General features: G+C 57.8%; 3 protein-coding genes across 3 annotated transcripts; all 3 read left to right on the top strand.

The window, feature by feature from the left end:
- Positions 1-765: 765 nt before the first annotated feature.
- Positions 766-1,491, top strand: LSCM1_01545 (uncharacterized protein; the record flags this gene model as incomplete). The annotated part of the gene is made up of 1 exon (XM_067319151.1): positions 766-1,491. The coding sequence occupies one exon, from the start codon at positions 766-768 to the stop codon at positions 1,489-1,491; it is 726 nt and encodes a 241-aa protein (XP_067176430.1).
- Positions 1,492-5,964: 4,473 nt separating this feature from the next.
- On the top strand, positions 5,965-6,651 carry LSCM1_01544 (uncharacterized protein; the record flags this gene model as incomplete). Its single annotated transcript, XM_067319150.1, has 1 exon — positions 5,965-6,651. One exon carries the CDS (start codon positions 5,965-5,967, stop codon positions 6,649-6,651), a length of 687 nt encoding a protein of 228 aa, XP_067176429.1.
- A 4,789-nt stretch (positions 6,652-11,440) lies between these two features.
- Positions 11,441-12,472, top strand: LSCM1_01543 (uncharacterized protein; the record flags this gene model as incomplete). Its single annotated transcript, XM_067319149.1, has 1 exon — positions 11,441-12,472. The coding sequence occupies one exon, from the start codon at positions 11,441-11,443 to the stop codon at positions 12,470-12,472; it is 1,032 nt and encodes a 343-aa protein (XP_067176428.1).
- Between the last annotated feature and the right edge of the window lie 2,216 nt (positions 12,473-14,688).

Below are 14,688 nucleotides of genomic sequence, written 5' to 3'. Positions count from 1 at the left end.
CCTTGGGCTGAATATCTGCTTTCCCTCCACTCTATTGTTCCGTATGCGGAGTGTCCAGTGCGGTCGACAGTGGCACGAGAGTAGCTTCAGTTGCTGACGATAAGGCGGGCGAAGTGGATAGCACCTTTCAGGCTTTTCCAATAGCTCCGACCTCGAAGGTTATAGCGCGCCGTCTCTGGGGCCCACTTAAACGGATGGCGTCCTCCGCAGAAGGGGTTTGCGGCGAATTCTGCCGTGCCGTGCCGCCCCCTCCCCTCCCCCACACTTTCGCTCCTCTCTGTCATCTCATTCCATTCCTCCCCACACACACTCACTACACTTTGGTATTGGGCCATCGGACCGCCTCACATTTTGCATGCAAACGCTGCGTCAACACCCACACACAACACACACACACAGGCGCTGCACCCTCGGCCACTCGGGGAAGTGAAGCACCTGTGATACGCACGCAGATACGTGGGCAGGCCCGTCTCTCTTATCTTGGGCAGCAGCCGGCTCACGATATCATCTCCGTGACGTGCTGTTATCGAGCTGCTGCCGTGACGCCCTTCAGCGCCATCGCGTGCTGGTCTGTGCGAATCCGTCTGTCCCCTCAAAGCCACTCAGAGACTACTGCCAAGCGCTCTGTGCCATCGGGCTTCCTCTTCCTCTCCCCTCCCTCCCTCTCCTTCCCTTAGGAGACGCATCTCGTGCTGCTGCCTCTGCTCTCCCTGGAGCCGCACTGCCATTACCAACTCTCTCTCTCTCCTCACTGAGGTTGCTCCGATGCAGAGTCACAATACGTTTGTCCTCGTGGCGACGGTCGTCGTCATTATCATATTTATTGGTGGACTCGCCACCTTTCTGCGTCTCTGTATCCGTAACAGGCGAAAGTTCGCCGAGCAGGCGGCACGAAATGCGGAGGTACGGGTGAACAGGGAAGCGTTGCGTGGGCGCAATAGACGGAGTCGTGATCGTCTGCCAGAGGCAATTCCGGTGGAGGTAAACACCATTCATGGCGGCCCAGTGCTTGGGAATGCGGTCATCAAAGACGCCAGCATTCTGCGGAAGTACGAGAGTGAGCTCGTGCGGGTGGATGTCCCAACCTCTTCGTCTGGTGCGCTCGCCAGCGGCCCTAACTCGTCGAATCGTCACGGTACCCACCGGACGACGGCACGGAGCCGAGGCGTTCATACCGCCCCGGGCGGCGAACCTCCGGCGTCGGCCCAGTACTCCCCCACCTCCGAGCAGTGGGAGCGGAGTGAGGTGGTCGCGTTCCCCGAGGACCTCGCGTGCGGCGGATATGTGATCGTCGAGTACCCGCAGGAGCCGGTGGGGCTGCGGGCAGAGGCTGTAGGTAACCCGGGCTCCGTATCATCGGCTCAGCAGGCGCCGCACCGCAGGAATCAGCAAGAGGCTCACACACTTGAATTTTACCGACATCAGACCTCCAGCGTGTTTTACGGTGCATCCCAGTACTACAGCAGCCCCCGGCAAGCACAGAGAGCTTAGGCGGAACCCTATCCGCCGGGTGACAGAGGTAGGAATCGTGGTGGAAGGGCTGTTGTGACATTCTGGCGCCCTTTGTTTATTTGCCCATGACCACTTCTTGATTCCTTTTTTTCTATCACGCTCGCCGGTATCGCAAGAGTTGGCGCAACGCGTTCCTCCCTCGCTGCCCCCCTCCCTCCCTCCCTCTCTCTCACTGTCAAACAGCATGCCCCTGTGTATTCGCTGGGTGAGGCACACTTGGCCATCTCCGTACTTGTAGCCTCTTTCGCCCAAGGCCCTCTCTGTGTGGCTGGACCTGACTGTATCGGCGAGCCCTCCTCAGCGCACCGTGATGGAGGCAGGCCTCTGAGGTGCAACGGTACAACTTCATCCCTCTCTCTATATATTGCAGCGAAATGCCGCTGCCAATATCACTTCGCCCTCGTTGTTCTTCTTTTTTCCTTCATCTGTTCTCGCGGGCGAAGGGTACATAGCGGGAGCGTCACTTTTGGCGAGACCCGCACTCTGAGGCATGCGCCAACTTGCCTGCTCATCGGCAGTACACGCGGTATCAGCGTGCTGTGAGAGAGGGGCCACTCTTGGCAGAGCTAGAAGGTATCCTCCACATGGCGGCGCCCCCCCTTTGGTTTCAGTCTTTCTTAAAAGCCCCCCTTGGTGTGGTTGCGGCCTCGACCCCCTCCCCCGTCTCTCTCCTTGTTGCTTTGCCGCTCGTCCCTGTAGAGCCTTTACTGCCTGCTCTCCTATTTTTCTGGCGCGGCCGTGTGTCGCAGCGACGCCTGACGGCTTGTTGTGCTCATTGGCGCCTCTGTTGTAGAGAGGACAAGAGTGGGGCTGGTGTGGGGTAGTGCAGGCTGTCTCGCTAAGATGCCGAGCTTTATGCTCATTGAAGGCGCTGGCAGATCTGCGGGTTCTTTTGTTGACGTTGTTATATATATATATATATGCCGGTGCTCGTACGCAGGTTTTCCGTTGTGTAATGCGTTGACTGTAGTTGATGTCACCCTCCTTTCACAGGCCCCTCTCCGCCCCTCGTGTCTCACGCAGTCGCCCTGCCTGCGCTACGTTTCTCTCCTCTCGCCCTCGACTGCCCTCTTTTTTTTTGGTTCTCTATTTTCTGCTTGTTGCTCTTCTCACCCTCTCCTTTTTTCACCCGCACACGCCTTTTTTTTCCACACCCTTTCACGGACAGTCTGTGTCGTGGGCGGTCGAATACCGATGCTCTCCTGCGACGTGCTTTGTTATTTGCTGTATGTTAGGTTCCGTTTCTCTGTTCAGGTTCGCTTGGCGTCCACCCGGCGGTCCGTTGCCCCCCTCCGCCTCTATGCGGGCGCGCCTGTGCTACGCTGCCATTCAATCGACGGCCCTAGAGCCGTTCGCTTCGCGAGGCTCACTTGCGGTGCAGTTTGGAAGTCCATCCAAGCGCCTCTGGCGCCGATAGCGCAGCTCAGAGCCATAAGAAAGGACGATGCGAGACAGGAGGAGCCGGTCTCGGTGCATGCTCCGCGTCAATGCCGAGACGGCGTTGTCCTAGATGGGCCGGCTGGAGCCGTGCGGCAGCGAGGTTGAGTGAGGGACGGGATGCCTGCGTATGCGGTTGTCGACGGGGTGTTGGCCGAATCAAAAATGCTGAAAGGGACGATAATAATAAAAAAAACGGGAAAGGCGTCGACCTTCTGTCTTTTCTTTTTTCTTTCGATCGTTCTTTTCTCCTCTGTGGATGTTGTGTCGGGTGCCTTTTCACGTGAATGCTGCAGACACGCAATTGAGTCTGACATGCAACGCAAACAAGCAAAACGGCAGGGGACACCGGGGAAAGCGCCCAAAGGCTTTCGGGTGAGCGGGGTGTGCCGCTTCCTCTCTCCCCCTCTCCCTCCCTCCCCCTCTCTCTCAGGTAGTGCATCATGCATGTCCGCATCCGTTGTCAGTGCATTGGCTTCATTTTCCTTTTGTTGTTTTTGTTTTGCTCATAATGTGCTGTTTCTGTCGCTTCTCTCTTGTGGCTGACGACAAGGTAATCGGCGACGTTTCACCTCTTTCGAGGTCGACGACTGTGGCGAGACGCGGCCAAGTAGTCTGATAGATCACCTCGGCACCGCCCCCTTTTCGGGAAGCAGTTTAGAACTATGGGGAGGGGGGAGGGGCGTATGGACACCCTCTGTCTCGGCCAGAGTGCAACTTCTGCAGCAGAGGAGGGCGCGCGAAGCATCTCTCGATTCTTTCTGGGATGTGTCCATTTTTCTCTATTGCACAGCTGAGACTCTTTCCTAGTCGTTTCTCTCTTTACTATGTCGCGCCTACTGATGTGTGCAACCGCCTTCATGCACTGCCGGAGGAGCGAGCCTGACCACTGCGTCTCTCTAGTCGACGATGTCGGTGTGCATGCTTTCAGGGACCGAAGGTGCTGAGGCGCGGATGTACGCGAATACACGCGGGCAGACTGCCACACACGCATGCGCGCGTGCGGAACTTTTTCCTCCGCCCTTTTCTTCATTGAACGGAGACTGAGTATAGTCCGCCGCAGCACTGTCGGCCTCATTGATGCTCCTTTATGTCACGGCGCCGGCAATGGTGAAGTCAATGCCTCGCTGCTGGCCCTCTATTGTCGACGGGGTCGTCTCTTCGACGGCAACTGCGGAGCTCTGGCCCCACACTGAACTTACAGTCACAGGCCTCTTTCTTCAGCAGCCTAAATCTAGGGAAGCGAGGCACGCGGGTATCCGTACGTCGTGGTCATCGCGCGATGGAGGGGAACGCGGCTCGAGACGCCAGTGCTGGCGTGCCAGAGGCCCTTCCCCTTGCTGTTGATCATACCCATAGCGGACCCTTGCCAGACTGCATGATCATCTGAGATGAAGTAATGCTGTGGGAAAGCCAAATGGACTTCGCGGCACCGCACTCTCTGGTCGAAATACTCTCGCCCACAAAGCACTGTTCCCAAGGGCGTGAGCGGCAGCCTTGACCGTATCAGTCGGCATGCGTCAAGTGCGCTGAAGGAATGGGTTGGCGCGTCTCTACGGGGGGGAGACGGGCTCCTGTTTCCAGATGGCGCTGCGGTATACGGACGATGCAGACTGTCGCTCCACTGTGCCGGCCAAAGAGAAGGAGCGCTGTCGGGAGGACTTCCTCATGCGTTGGAGGGATGGTACTCTTGCGGATGACTCTTCGCTTCCCCTTCCCCCCTCCCGTGCCAATCAGTGTTGCCTCAGGCTCCCCCGCCCCCCACCCGCCCGTTTCACCGAAAGCGTGGAGGGACAGAGTAGGCGTCCCGCAGCTCACTTCTCAGCTGACTGGGGAGCCCCTCCAACCCCCTCTTTAGCCTTTTAAACGCACAGCACATGCCACTTTGCAGAGTGATACGCCTAGTGGAGAGCGCCTTCCTCGAATGTGCGCCTACGCTGATAGTGCTCGTAGTATCCAGTGTCGACATGCTTCGCTCGCCTCCCTCTATCTTTGTTTGGCGACGCTCCCATATATATATATATATAGGCCTGTTCTCGAGACGTAGTCGATGCCTCTTTTTTTATGCTCCCATTTCGTCCTTCTCGGAGGTTAGAGAATATGCGGCGTTGCGTTCACCTAACTGTGCGCTCAACCGACGCGTGTTCGGCTTTCCTGTTGCTCGAGCTTTTCGAAGGTGAGGGCATCTCGCCTTTGCTTTCCAATTCTTGTTAACATTCTGCTTAGGTAAGCTGGTCTGCTTCCTTCCGGTACCGGTCAGCTTATTGTGTTTGTGTGTGTGCGTGTATGCGTATTTCCCTTTCGTGAGTTCATTGACGGCTGTCGCTCTCGGAAGAAACGCTCGACTGCTGGCAGGCTTTATGACACTCTCCCCCCTCCACACACACACTGACTCTTACCCGCGCACCGAGTGCGGAGGTTTGGAGGTGATTTCCGGATCACTCACTTTGGGGGGCACGCTCAACAAAGAAAAAGTATCTGAGAGGAAAGCAGCGGAGGCTGAGATGTCTTTGCTCCGTCACCACCCATCTCCCGGCCCTTTAGGAGGAATGCGGCCTCCATCGGCTTAAGTGCAGCTCTGAGCAGCGAGGCTATGCAGCGGTTCTGGTGATGAATCCACGATGTCTTCCCACCTTCCTCTGCCTGCACCGCTCTCTCTCTCTCTGCAGATAGGTGCGCACATCGCGTCCTTCTCCTCCCCCCCCCAATTATCTTTCACCTCTGCGCACCACGAACAAGGAATCGACAAGCCCCGCGAAGGACCAGCCCTCTACATGGATGCTTCTGTCTCAGTGTCAGAACTACAAACGTCAGAGCTCCTGGGCGTCTTCCTAGTCGTGTGAGTGGCACAGTGATTTGTTGCCCGCGCATCGGCACGTTTGTGGGACTCACAGTAAAGCCGCTGTTTCGTGTAGATCTCTGCCCCTTCCCTCCCGAAAAAAGGAAAAGAAACGGGAGCAGAAGAAAAGTTGCATCGTCATAGTAATACAAACAAAACGTGTGAGAGAGGGGGAGATGGAGAGTACGCAAATCGCCGTCACGGCGACGCTCCTTTTTTTTGCCGGCATCATTTGGGGCTTTGTGGCGATAGGCCTGTACGTCTATCGCACGAATAGAAACGCGACGTTGGCGGTCACGATACGGAATGAAGCGGTCTTCGCCGGTGCCGCACAGGCAGGGAGCCAGCGCTCCACGGCAAGCCTACCAGAGGCGCTCCCGGGGCCGTCCTCTTCTCAGCATCGCTATCCTGTTTTGGGGAATGCGCTGATCCGCGACGAGTCGCTGTGGAAAGCGCTTCAGAAAGATCTCATTGCCGTCGACGTGTCAGGCATGGGCGAGAGCGCGAGCACAGAGACGGCGGTGCCCGCACAGGCGGTGATTGATTGCCCGAGCACGGAGCCGGACAGTACCGTGTCACCGTCTCCGTCCTCGCCATCGTCGATGGTGCGGCACGCGTTGCACCAGGGCGGCTTTGTCATTGTCGATTGCTGCCAGATAGGAAAGGCTGAGGCTCGCAGTGGCAAATCGTGCGGCTGCGCAACGGCATCAAGCTCAGCGGTGCAGAGTGCATCGCCATGTGCCATGGCAGTGTCGAATCACGTGAAGTCACCGGATACATGTTTCTATGTGTTCAGGCCGAGCGCGGCTCCTTATGGAGAGTCGCAGTACCTCGGCATGCCCGCGATCTCACTCGATGCCTGACTGCCCCTGAATAAAGTGTGTGTGCGCGTGGGCAATAGTTGAACTGCTCACGTGTGTCAAGTGCAGCGAAGTGGACCACGATGTGAGGTGCCATGAGGGCCCCATTGCCTCATATGTCCTGCGATCAGTGTTCTTCTGTTTTTTCTCCCTTTTTTCGTCCGTGTTACGAGAGACGCTGACTGCCTGTGCGTCTGTGCTCTCACGCAGCGGTAGAGCAAGGGCTTTCTGACCCCCTCGGGGGAGGGGGGCGCCACTTCCTCCACGACGCCGGTGTGTCGGCGAAGAGACGAGGGGGAGTGGAGAAGAGAAGATCGCTTTGCTGCTCACGTCTCATGTCGTCCTCTTTCTCTACTTCATACATCAATCTGGGATGGAGGGCAGGGGTGACTCCGCTCGGCTCTGCTATCCTTCGCCCTCCTCCGTGTTTTTGTGGTTGCTGCCGTTTGCTGTCACGCCGGCTGCCCTTCCCGCTGCAGACTGGCGTTTTTCGTGTAGGGGCGCCTCCTGTTCGAGTCCGTTCTTCTTTAGGCCATTTCCCCCCCTCCCCCTTCCCCTCCCTCTCCCCCCTCTCTTTCTGAGTTTCGTGTGCGTCTGTGGGAGAGGGTGACGAGGGGGAGGGGGGAGGGGACGAGTCAGATTTTTTTTCGCGTTGCGAGTCGCTTCCGTTTCTCTCTTCCGTTCTCTGTGCAATGTGCCCAAAGCGCCCGCCTCTCGATCGGGACAGCTCGTCTCTGCCTGCCGGCGAGGGAGGAAGCGAAGACGCCTATTTTGTCGCCCCTCCATCCTAAGCATTTACGTGCTGCGCACCACCCCCTTTCTTTTCCCTCCCATAGTTTCTCTGTCTCTCTGCTTGAGCTTTCCCCATCTAGGTTGCAAGGCGATGCAGCGCGTTAGAGCGCTCCCTCCCCTTCCTTTGAAAAGAAGGATGCGTCGGCCTAAAAGCCCCCCTTTTTGCGTCGGCATCTCAGAGCGCATCGGTGACGTCGTGTCGTTAAGGTCCACATCCTGTGAAGCCGTTGTTCGCTGCTTGGCCTGTCACCTTTCTATTTTGAGGGCGCATGCTCTGTAATCGGGACACAGAAGGTCTGCTCCGGCCCATGAAAGCTGCTCTGTGTATGTCAAAAAGAGGCACCCCACCCTCCCGCCGACCCACAAGCCGGGAGGCATATGGTTAGCAAGCAGCCCCCGCCCTAAGAGAGCCGCTCCAGACAGAAAAGGCCGAAGGTCTGTCGGGCCGTTCGGGCGGTTCCGTTTCGCCGTCTCTTCGCGTTTACCGATGGCTCCTCCCCGCCCGCCCTCTTCACACACACACACACCTTCCTGTATACGTCGTCGCATGGCACCCTAACCCGACCGTTGGTGGGGTATTTTTTTTTTGCGTTTCTCTGCGTTTTTTTCTTTGCTCCCATGCGCTCCATTTCACACCACGGGGTACCCGGAAAGGCCGAAGAGGAGGGCTCCGCTCTCCGCTGCTGACGTGGTGTCGACGTGAGGTGTTTCCCCTTTTCCGCGTACGACGCAGATTCGAACGACTCAGGGCCCCGCAGCGCCTTTGCGCCTTCATTGTCACCCCTCTCTCTGAGCTTGAAGCACTCTACTCTGCCGGCCCGCTCCCTCCGGTCCTTTGGACGCCAATGCGCTTCCCCTTTGAGACCCTGCCGCGCCTCCCTCCCTCCCTCACGCTCTGCTTCTCTCTGTCACACGCCCAATCCATGTCCTCGAGGGAGGAGGACCTCGTGTGCGCCGCAACAGTTCTCGACGCCGTGCCTGTTATTGCGAGGAGGAGAAGGAGGGGGCTCCTCTTTTTTTCGAGGGAAAAGGGAGATGGGTTCATGTGGAACGCGTCTTCACGGGCCGCCAGGGAGTGGACGCGGCGCGAGTGGCGGGGGGGCGGAACGGATTTAGCGACAGCGGTTTGCCGCTCTCTTTCCTTTTTCTTCCGTCTCATGGAGAGCGTTCAGGGAGACACAAATGTCATCCCATTCACGTAAGTGTGTGTGTGTGTGTACCCCTTCACGTGCAACCGCACAGCAAGCACAAACAGAAAAGAGGCGGCGATTTGGATAACGGTTGATTTGGGCTTTGGATCTACGGCCCCTGTGACGCCGCGCCACGCTCACCCCTCACCCCCTCCCTCCCCTCCCTCGCTCCGTGCTCGAAGAGGGGCGACGCTTTCATTTTTCCCGTATCGACTTCGGAGAAGAGCGAAAACGGTTTCAGTCGTTGGTGTATATCTCACCTGTCGGTGGGTAGTCACTTTTGCCAATGAGCCGAAGCGTAGCGGGTCGATCATAGCCAAAGTGCGCCCGCTAAGAGGGCCGTCGAAGGCGCTACAGACGCATTAGAGCGCCATTGAGGAAGGGCGGACGACTTATTCGTTAATTAATTACCTTTGCTGCTGCTGCCGTCCTTTTTTTTCTGTTCCTTTGTATCGTTGCCGCGCTTCTTCTTTTTTTGTGTGTGTGTATGTGTACGCTCTCCCCTTTGAGCGATGACTCGGCGCTGCGCAAGGGGGGGCGCGGTGGAGTGCACCCGGTTGGAAAAAAAAGATAGGGATGGTGGCGTCACGCACACGGCCACTACAAATGGAACAGCATTGGCGAGCTCTGTTGCACTATACACACCTGCATACAGTGCTGAAAGGGACTCTTTTTTTCTTGATTTTTTTGTTCTGTTTCTCACCCTTGAGCGTGCCTTCTCTCCACTCAGGAGCCCGATCGCGTTTTCGCGCGCTACACGACCTCTCACGGGACAATCGCCTGGTGCGACGCAGTCGTACGCACGCATTACAGTAACGAAACGACCGTTTGGCCTGATCACCGCCTCCGCCTCCTACTGGACTCGCCACCAGCTTCCCAGGAGGACCATGTACATCGCCCCTCGTGGTACAGCTCAGGCTCCCCACACGCGTAGGCGGTGTGAAGAGCGTGTTGGGTACTATCAAGTCGCGCTGGCACGCTGCCTTGCACAGGCTCGGCCCAACACATCGGCGAAGCTCAATGTGCGCTGACGCATAGGTGTGTCGACGCCTCGAGTGTCCCACGCCCGCAACCGTCGGACTGCTTCTCCTAGGCCCTTCTACTGTTCGCGCATGCCCGTCCACTTTTTCACCCTCTTTTTGTTTTTTGACGTTTTCGTCGGGTAAAGTGGAAACGCGTTCTCATCATGGACGTCTCTCTCCCCTTTACCCGCCCCCGCAGCCATCGCCATTGCACCGTGCAGCGGCCCTCAGCCGTCCTCTCACAGACATGTTTTCGCTCCCTTTTCTCCGCTCAAGTAGCAGTGCCGAAGGCAGCGGCTCTGCACGCCCTATTCGCCCTCTTCGCCGTGCCGATGCGCGCAGCTGCAGCGTCCGATGAGCGGCGGCCGAGTTTTGCAACGCGTAAGCTATACGACGCCAAGAACAGATGGGGCAAGAGCCACGAAACGATAGCCATCGCAGGTGTTGGTGGGTGCCGTGGCACTGCTGCCACTGCTCCTTTCTCTCACTGCCGGCGTCACATTTCTTGCCCAATCATGAAGTGTGTGCTATGAGGCCGCTGCCACTGGCCGCCCTACCCGTGGGACTGCGCTTCACAGACGGCTACGCATTCGCCCCCAACACACGGAACCAAAGGATGACCACCTGGGATCGATTGCGCGGAGGAAGATAAATCGGGGCAGCCTGTAGGGTGGCTGATCAGTGCAGAAGGTAGGCTCACAGACAAGGCAAAGAGAACCAAGCGCGTTTCATACGCGAAGACCGATGACACCGAGCTAATGCATCTTTACTTCTCTTCACAGAGCATCGGCGCTGCGCACAGTCGTACACCTCACCTGCAGGGCCCGCCTGGGCTCACCGCCACAAAACGTCTTTCTGCTCTTTTTTATTTCGCGTTGCAATGAAGGGCCTCCGCATGCGTGAGCGGCTCATTAGCGAAGAATACGCTGCTGCAAGCGGGAAGGCGAGAACAATCTCTCGAAGGGCACCGCATGCTTGAGAAGCAGGTGTGTGTTGTGCCCGCGGGCGTTCGCGTGACACTCACCACTCAGAAGGAGGGGGGCAGGGTGCGGCAGGAGGCTCAGAGAGACATTTTGTTTCCGCTGCAACTGCGCGGCGGTGGAGGACGCCCCACCATTGCCCCTGTCGCGTACCTATCATGCTTTGTTCGTGTCGATCGCAGGGGCGGACGCGACTCTCCGCCAGCCCACTCACGCATCTGACGGATTTCCCTTTTGTGTTTGTCGACTGCTTCGCTGCCTCTACGGCACTGCCCACCCCCTCCCCTTTTTTATCCTTCGCATGCGCGGACGTGCTCACATGCCTCTTTGCGCTGAAGTTTCGCACGTGCTTCCGGCGCACCGCACTCAACGGATTACAGGTGGACATCAGTGGCAAAGCAGTGACAACCAAAAAGGTACGAGAAAAAAGGGGTGTGGGCTTCCCTACCTCACTTGTTGCCGCACCCTCTCCATCCCTCCCCCTCCCTTAACGGCTGTACCCGCGAGGCACTCGTTTTCGTGGCCCGCTGGGTCTCGTATTGCGCCACTACGGCCAACGACGCCGTGAGACGCTGCCGTGGCATCCCCTCACACAGCCTCCCCATGTATATGCGCACATGTCTTCCGCGGCTTGGCTTCTCATCTCCTTCTCCCTTTTTTCACCTGCTTCACGTGCTCCATCGTCTCTGCTGCTCCTCAACGGTTTCAGCCTGCACGACGGGATCTTCGGACCTCACCAGTGAGACATTTCCCACGACAATCCGAGACGTCTGTTTCCTTCCTCCAACTTTCACCCACCCACCTTACGATGGCTTCCTCGCTTGCCACCCCCGCCGAGCTCAAGGAACTGCTTGACGCTATCGACTATATTCTTGTGGACCTCGACGGTGTTGTCTGGTCCGGCGAAACAGTCATCGCGCGCATTCCGGAGGCACTCGATCACATCCGCTCCTTCGGCAAGAACCTCCGCTTCATGTCGAACACGCTCATCCTGCAGCGCTGCCACCTTGCTAAGAAGTTAGAGTCGCTCGGCATCCGCGGCGTGTGCCCCAGCGAGATTTACACCGCCGCTTACACCAGTGCCCTGTGCATTCAGGGAAAGTTTGGTAGCCCCGAGGATGGACTTGTGCAAGGTAACGTCTTTGTCATGGGCCCCATCGGCCTGCGCAACGAAATACAGGCGGTCCTCGCTCCTGGTTTCTCGACGTACGGGTTAGAGCTGAACTCCGTGGCCTATTCCCCGGATCTTGTGGCTGAAGCCTGGACTGAGCCTATCCTTCCTGCCCCTCGCAATGCTGGGCATCAGCAGAAGATCTCTCTCAAAGGCCTTGAGCCCGTCGCCGTAGTCGTTGGAGTAGACTACAGCATGGGCATGACAGAGCTGTCCGCCGCGGTGGCGCTGCTGCAAGGAACCGAGGCGCTGTTCGTCGCCACGAACCCCGACCCCGCCGACCCTGTGGGCGTGAACCACATTCTCCTTCCCTCCTCTGGCGCCATCCTAGCCGCCGTCACGACCGCCATCGGCCGCCAGCCAGATGTGCTGTGCGGAAAGCCCAGCCCGACCATGGGCCGCCTGCTGCTGGAGAAGGAGGCGCAGGACGGCAGGGTGGTGCTGCCGCGCCGTGCGCTCATGGTGGGTGACCGCCTCATGACGGACATCCAGTTCGGCAAAGGCATCGGTGCTCGAACGGCACTAGTTCTGAGCGGCGCGGAGAAGCTCACGCGTGTAGAGGAGCTGCCTGGTCAGGGCAAGGCGCACGAGCTTCCAGACTTTGTGCTGAACTCGCTGGCGGACTTCCTTGCCGTCCCCGCGGGTGGCGCTTCAGCATCTTTCATGTAAAGCGGAAAAGGGGGAAGGAGAGAGGTGGTGTGACCAAAGGAGGTAGTGACATCGGTGATGACGGTGATGGCGGTGGTGGCGGTGGCGGAGAAGCAGAAAGCAGAGAGGAGAAGTGCAGCCTCGTACCATCTTTGAACGTACACGTGGCCGTCTCTGCACCTGTATGTCCCTCCTGCCCGTTGACCCTTGCGTCATGGATGCCTGGGGCCGTGCACGCCATGCGTCTTGCGCCCCCTCCCCGTTACGTGGCGCGCGCATGTGTGGCCTGGTACCAGCACCAGAGGCCCTGGAGGCGAGTTCGCCACTAGTTGAGATGAATGTGGGGTTGGGCAAGTTTGGAAAATAAGGGGGCCATGATCGCTGTTGGACGGCAGAGACAGCAGGCCTTCTGTCACCCGCACACCACCTTTGACGTCCGCTTCCTCACACAAGCCCCTTTTCAGCGCTGTGATGATGACCTTCCATGTGAGGCTCCCATCGCAGAGAGTGGCGCGCTCGCAAGAGGGGAGATGCTGCCATCTCTTCCGCTTTTTTCTGTGTGGGGAGGATTTTTTTGTTTTGCCTTCTTCCGCTCATTACTTTATCTATGCCTTCCTGATGGAGCAGCACGTGGCCACAACTCACTGTTTCTCCTTCACTCTCCTACACCCACACTCCTTTTCTGTGCGTCCTCATGACGCCCTTCCTCCCCTCTCGGCTGGTGGGGGGGGCATATTGATGATGGTTGTCTTCGCTAAGCTCTTCATCAGAGCCGTGTCGACGCACTCTCGCCTCCTTATGCCGCCCCCCCCCACCCGCGATGATCCTTCGTTGCTCCTATGCGTCAAATTGTTCTTTTTTGTTTGTTTGTTTTCTGTTTTTCAGCTGACCAGCTGTACCCCAGCCGCAAGTGTGGCGATTCTGCCTTCTTTCCGGCAATGCCGGCGCAGCCCTCCCATATGATGCGCTCCAGCACGCAATGGCCATGCCGACGAAAACAACAAGAAGCTGCCATGGGCCCCTCCCCCATCCGCACCTTCGCATGCGAGACCCCCTCCTTTCTTGTGGGAAGGAGGAGGTGGGGGGGCGGACTATCCTTTCCTTCGTGCCTCTTTTTCCGCTCCCCTCCCTCCGCTCCCTTCTTTGATTGTGCGATTTCACCGCTTCGGCAGTTACCCACGTGTCTGTGAGAGGGAGAGAGGAGATGGCGGACTGCGGTGTCTCTCTCTCCCATTCCTCTGCCACCTTTTCGAGGCCTTCTGTGCCTTCTCATCTCATCTTGGCGGGCTTGTTGGCCTCTGCCCCCTGACAGTCCTGCTTTCTGACCTTCGACGGCATTCCAAACATTGGGGGTGCGTGTAGGCGAAGTGGTGCTGTCGACCGTGTTAGAGCGGATAACAAGCTCCCGCCTCCTCCTTACCCCCTCTCCTCACCGCACCTCTCCTCCTCTGTGGGTGAATGGGGGAACAGGCCCCCCTTCCCACGCCTTTTTTTCGCAGCGCACTTCCAAATGGGGAAAGGGAGAGAAAAGAACTTTGGAAGGACTCTGCGCGCTTCTGTTTGTTCTATTTGTATTTCTTCTACCGTTATGTGCATGTCTGTGCGCTGTGCAGCGCTGCCGGGCGCATGGCAGCTTCACGAGGACGCCGGAAGATGGATGGCGACCGTTCTGTGTTCGGTGGGGCGAGAGGTTCATGTCAGCGCTCACTAGCGCTTTTTGGATGTGAGCTAGCAGAACGACATCCTTCCACGCCCCCGCGCCCTCCCACCACACACACACACAGACAGACCCCTCTGTTTCGCTGTCTCTGCGGTCGCACGTCCCAAGTGATTTCTATCCATCCGAGTCTTACCAGACCTCCATCGTATGAGACGGTCATCCGGAAGGACAAGTGGCTTTGCACTCTCGGGCGTGCATGAATACTGCGCATACACATGTATTTCCCCCCTCGTAGAAAAAAGGATGTCTTCTATTCCTGTCAATGTGGTCTCCATTTATGTGGCCCCCATCGCAGAGACAACGGAGGAGTCGGGCCAGCCAAGAAGAATGTACGGACTTACTCGTCGCTTCGCTGTTCGACTCGCTCTATTTTCTTGGCCCTAACTCCGTCCGACCTCTGTCACGTGCAAGGGTCCAGAAGCATGTGTCCACAGCCCAACGGACCAGAGCTCCTGCAGGCCATGAAGGAGCCGGCCGTCTCTCTTCGATATATATTATTCTCGGAGCCCTGATTATG

This window comes from Leishmania martiniquensis, chromosome 31 (assembly GCF_017916325.1).
Source record: "Leishmania martiniquensis isolate LSCM1 chromosome 31, whole genome shotgun sequence".
Taxonomy (NCBI): Eukaryota; Euglenozoa; class Kinetoplastea; order Trypanosomatida; family Trypanosomatidae; genus Leishmania; species Leishmania martiniquensis.
The sequence above is the reverse complement of the archived record's forward strand: the minus strand, read 5'-3'. Positions and strand labels throughout refer to the sequence as shown.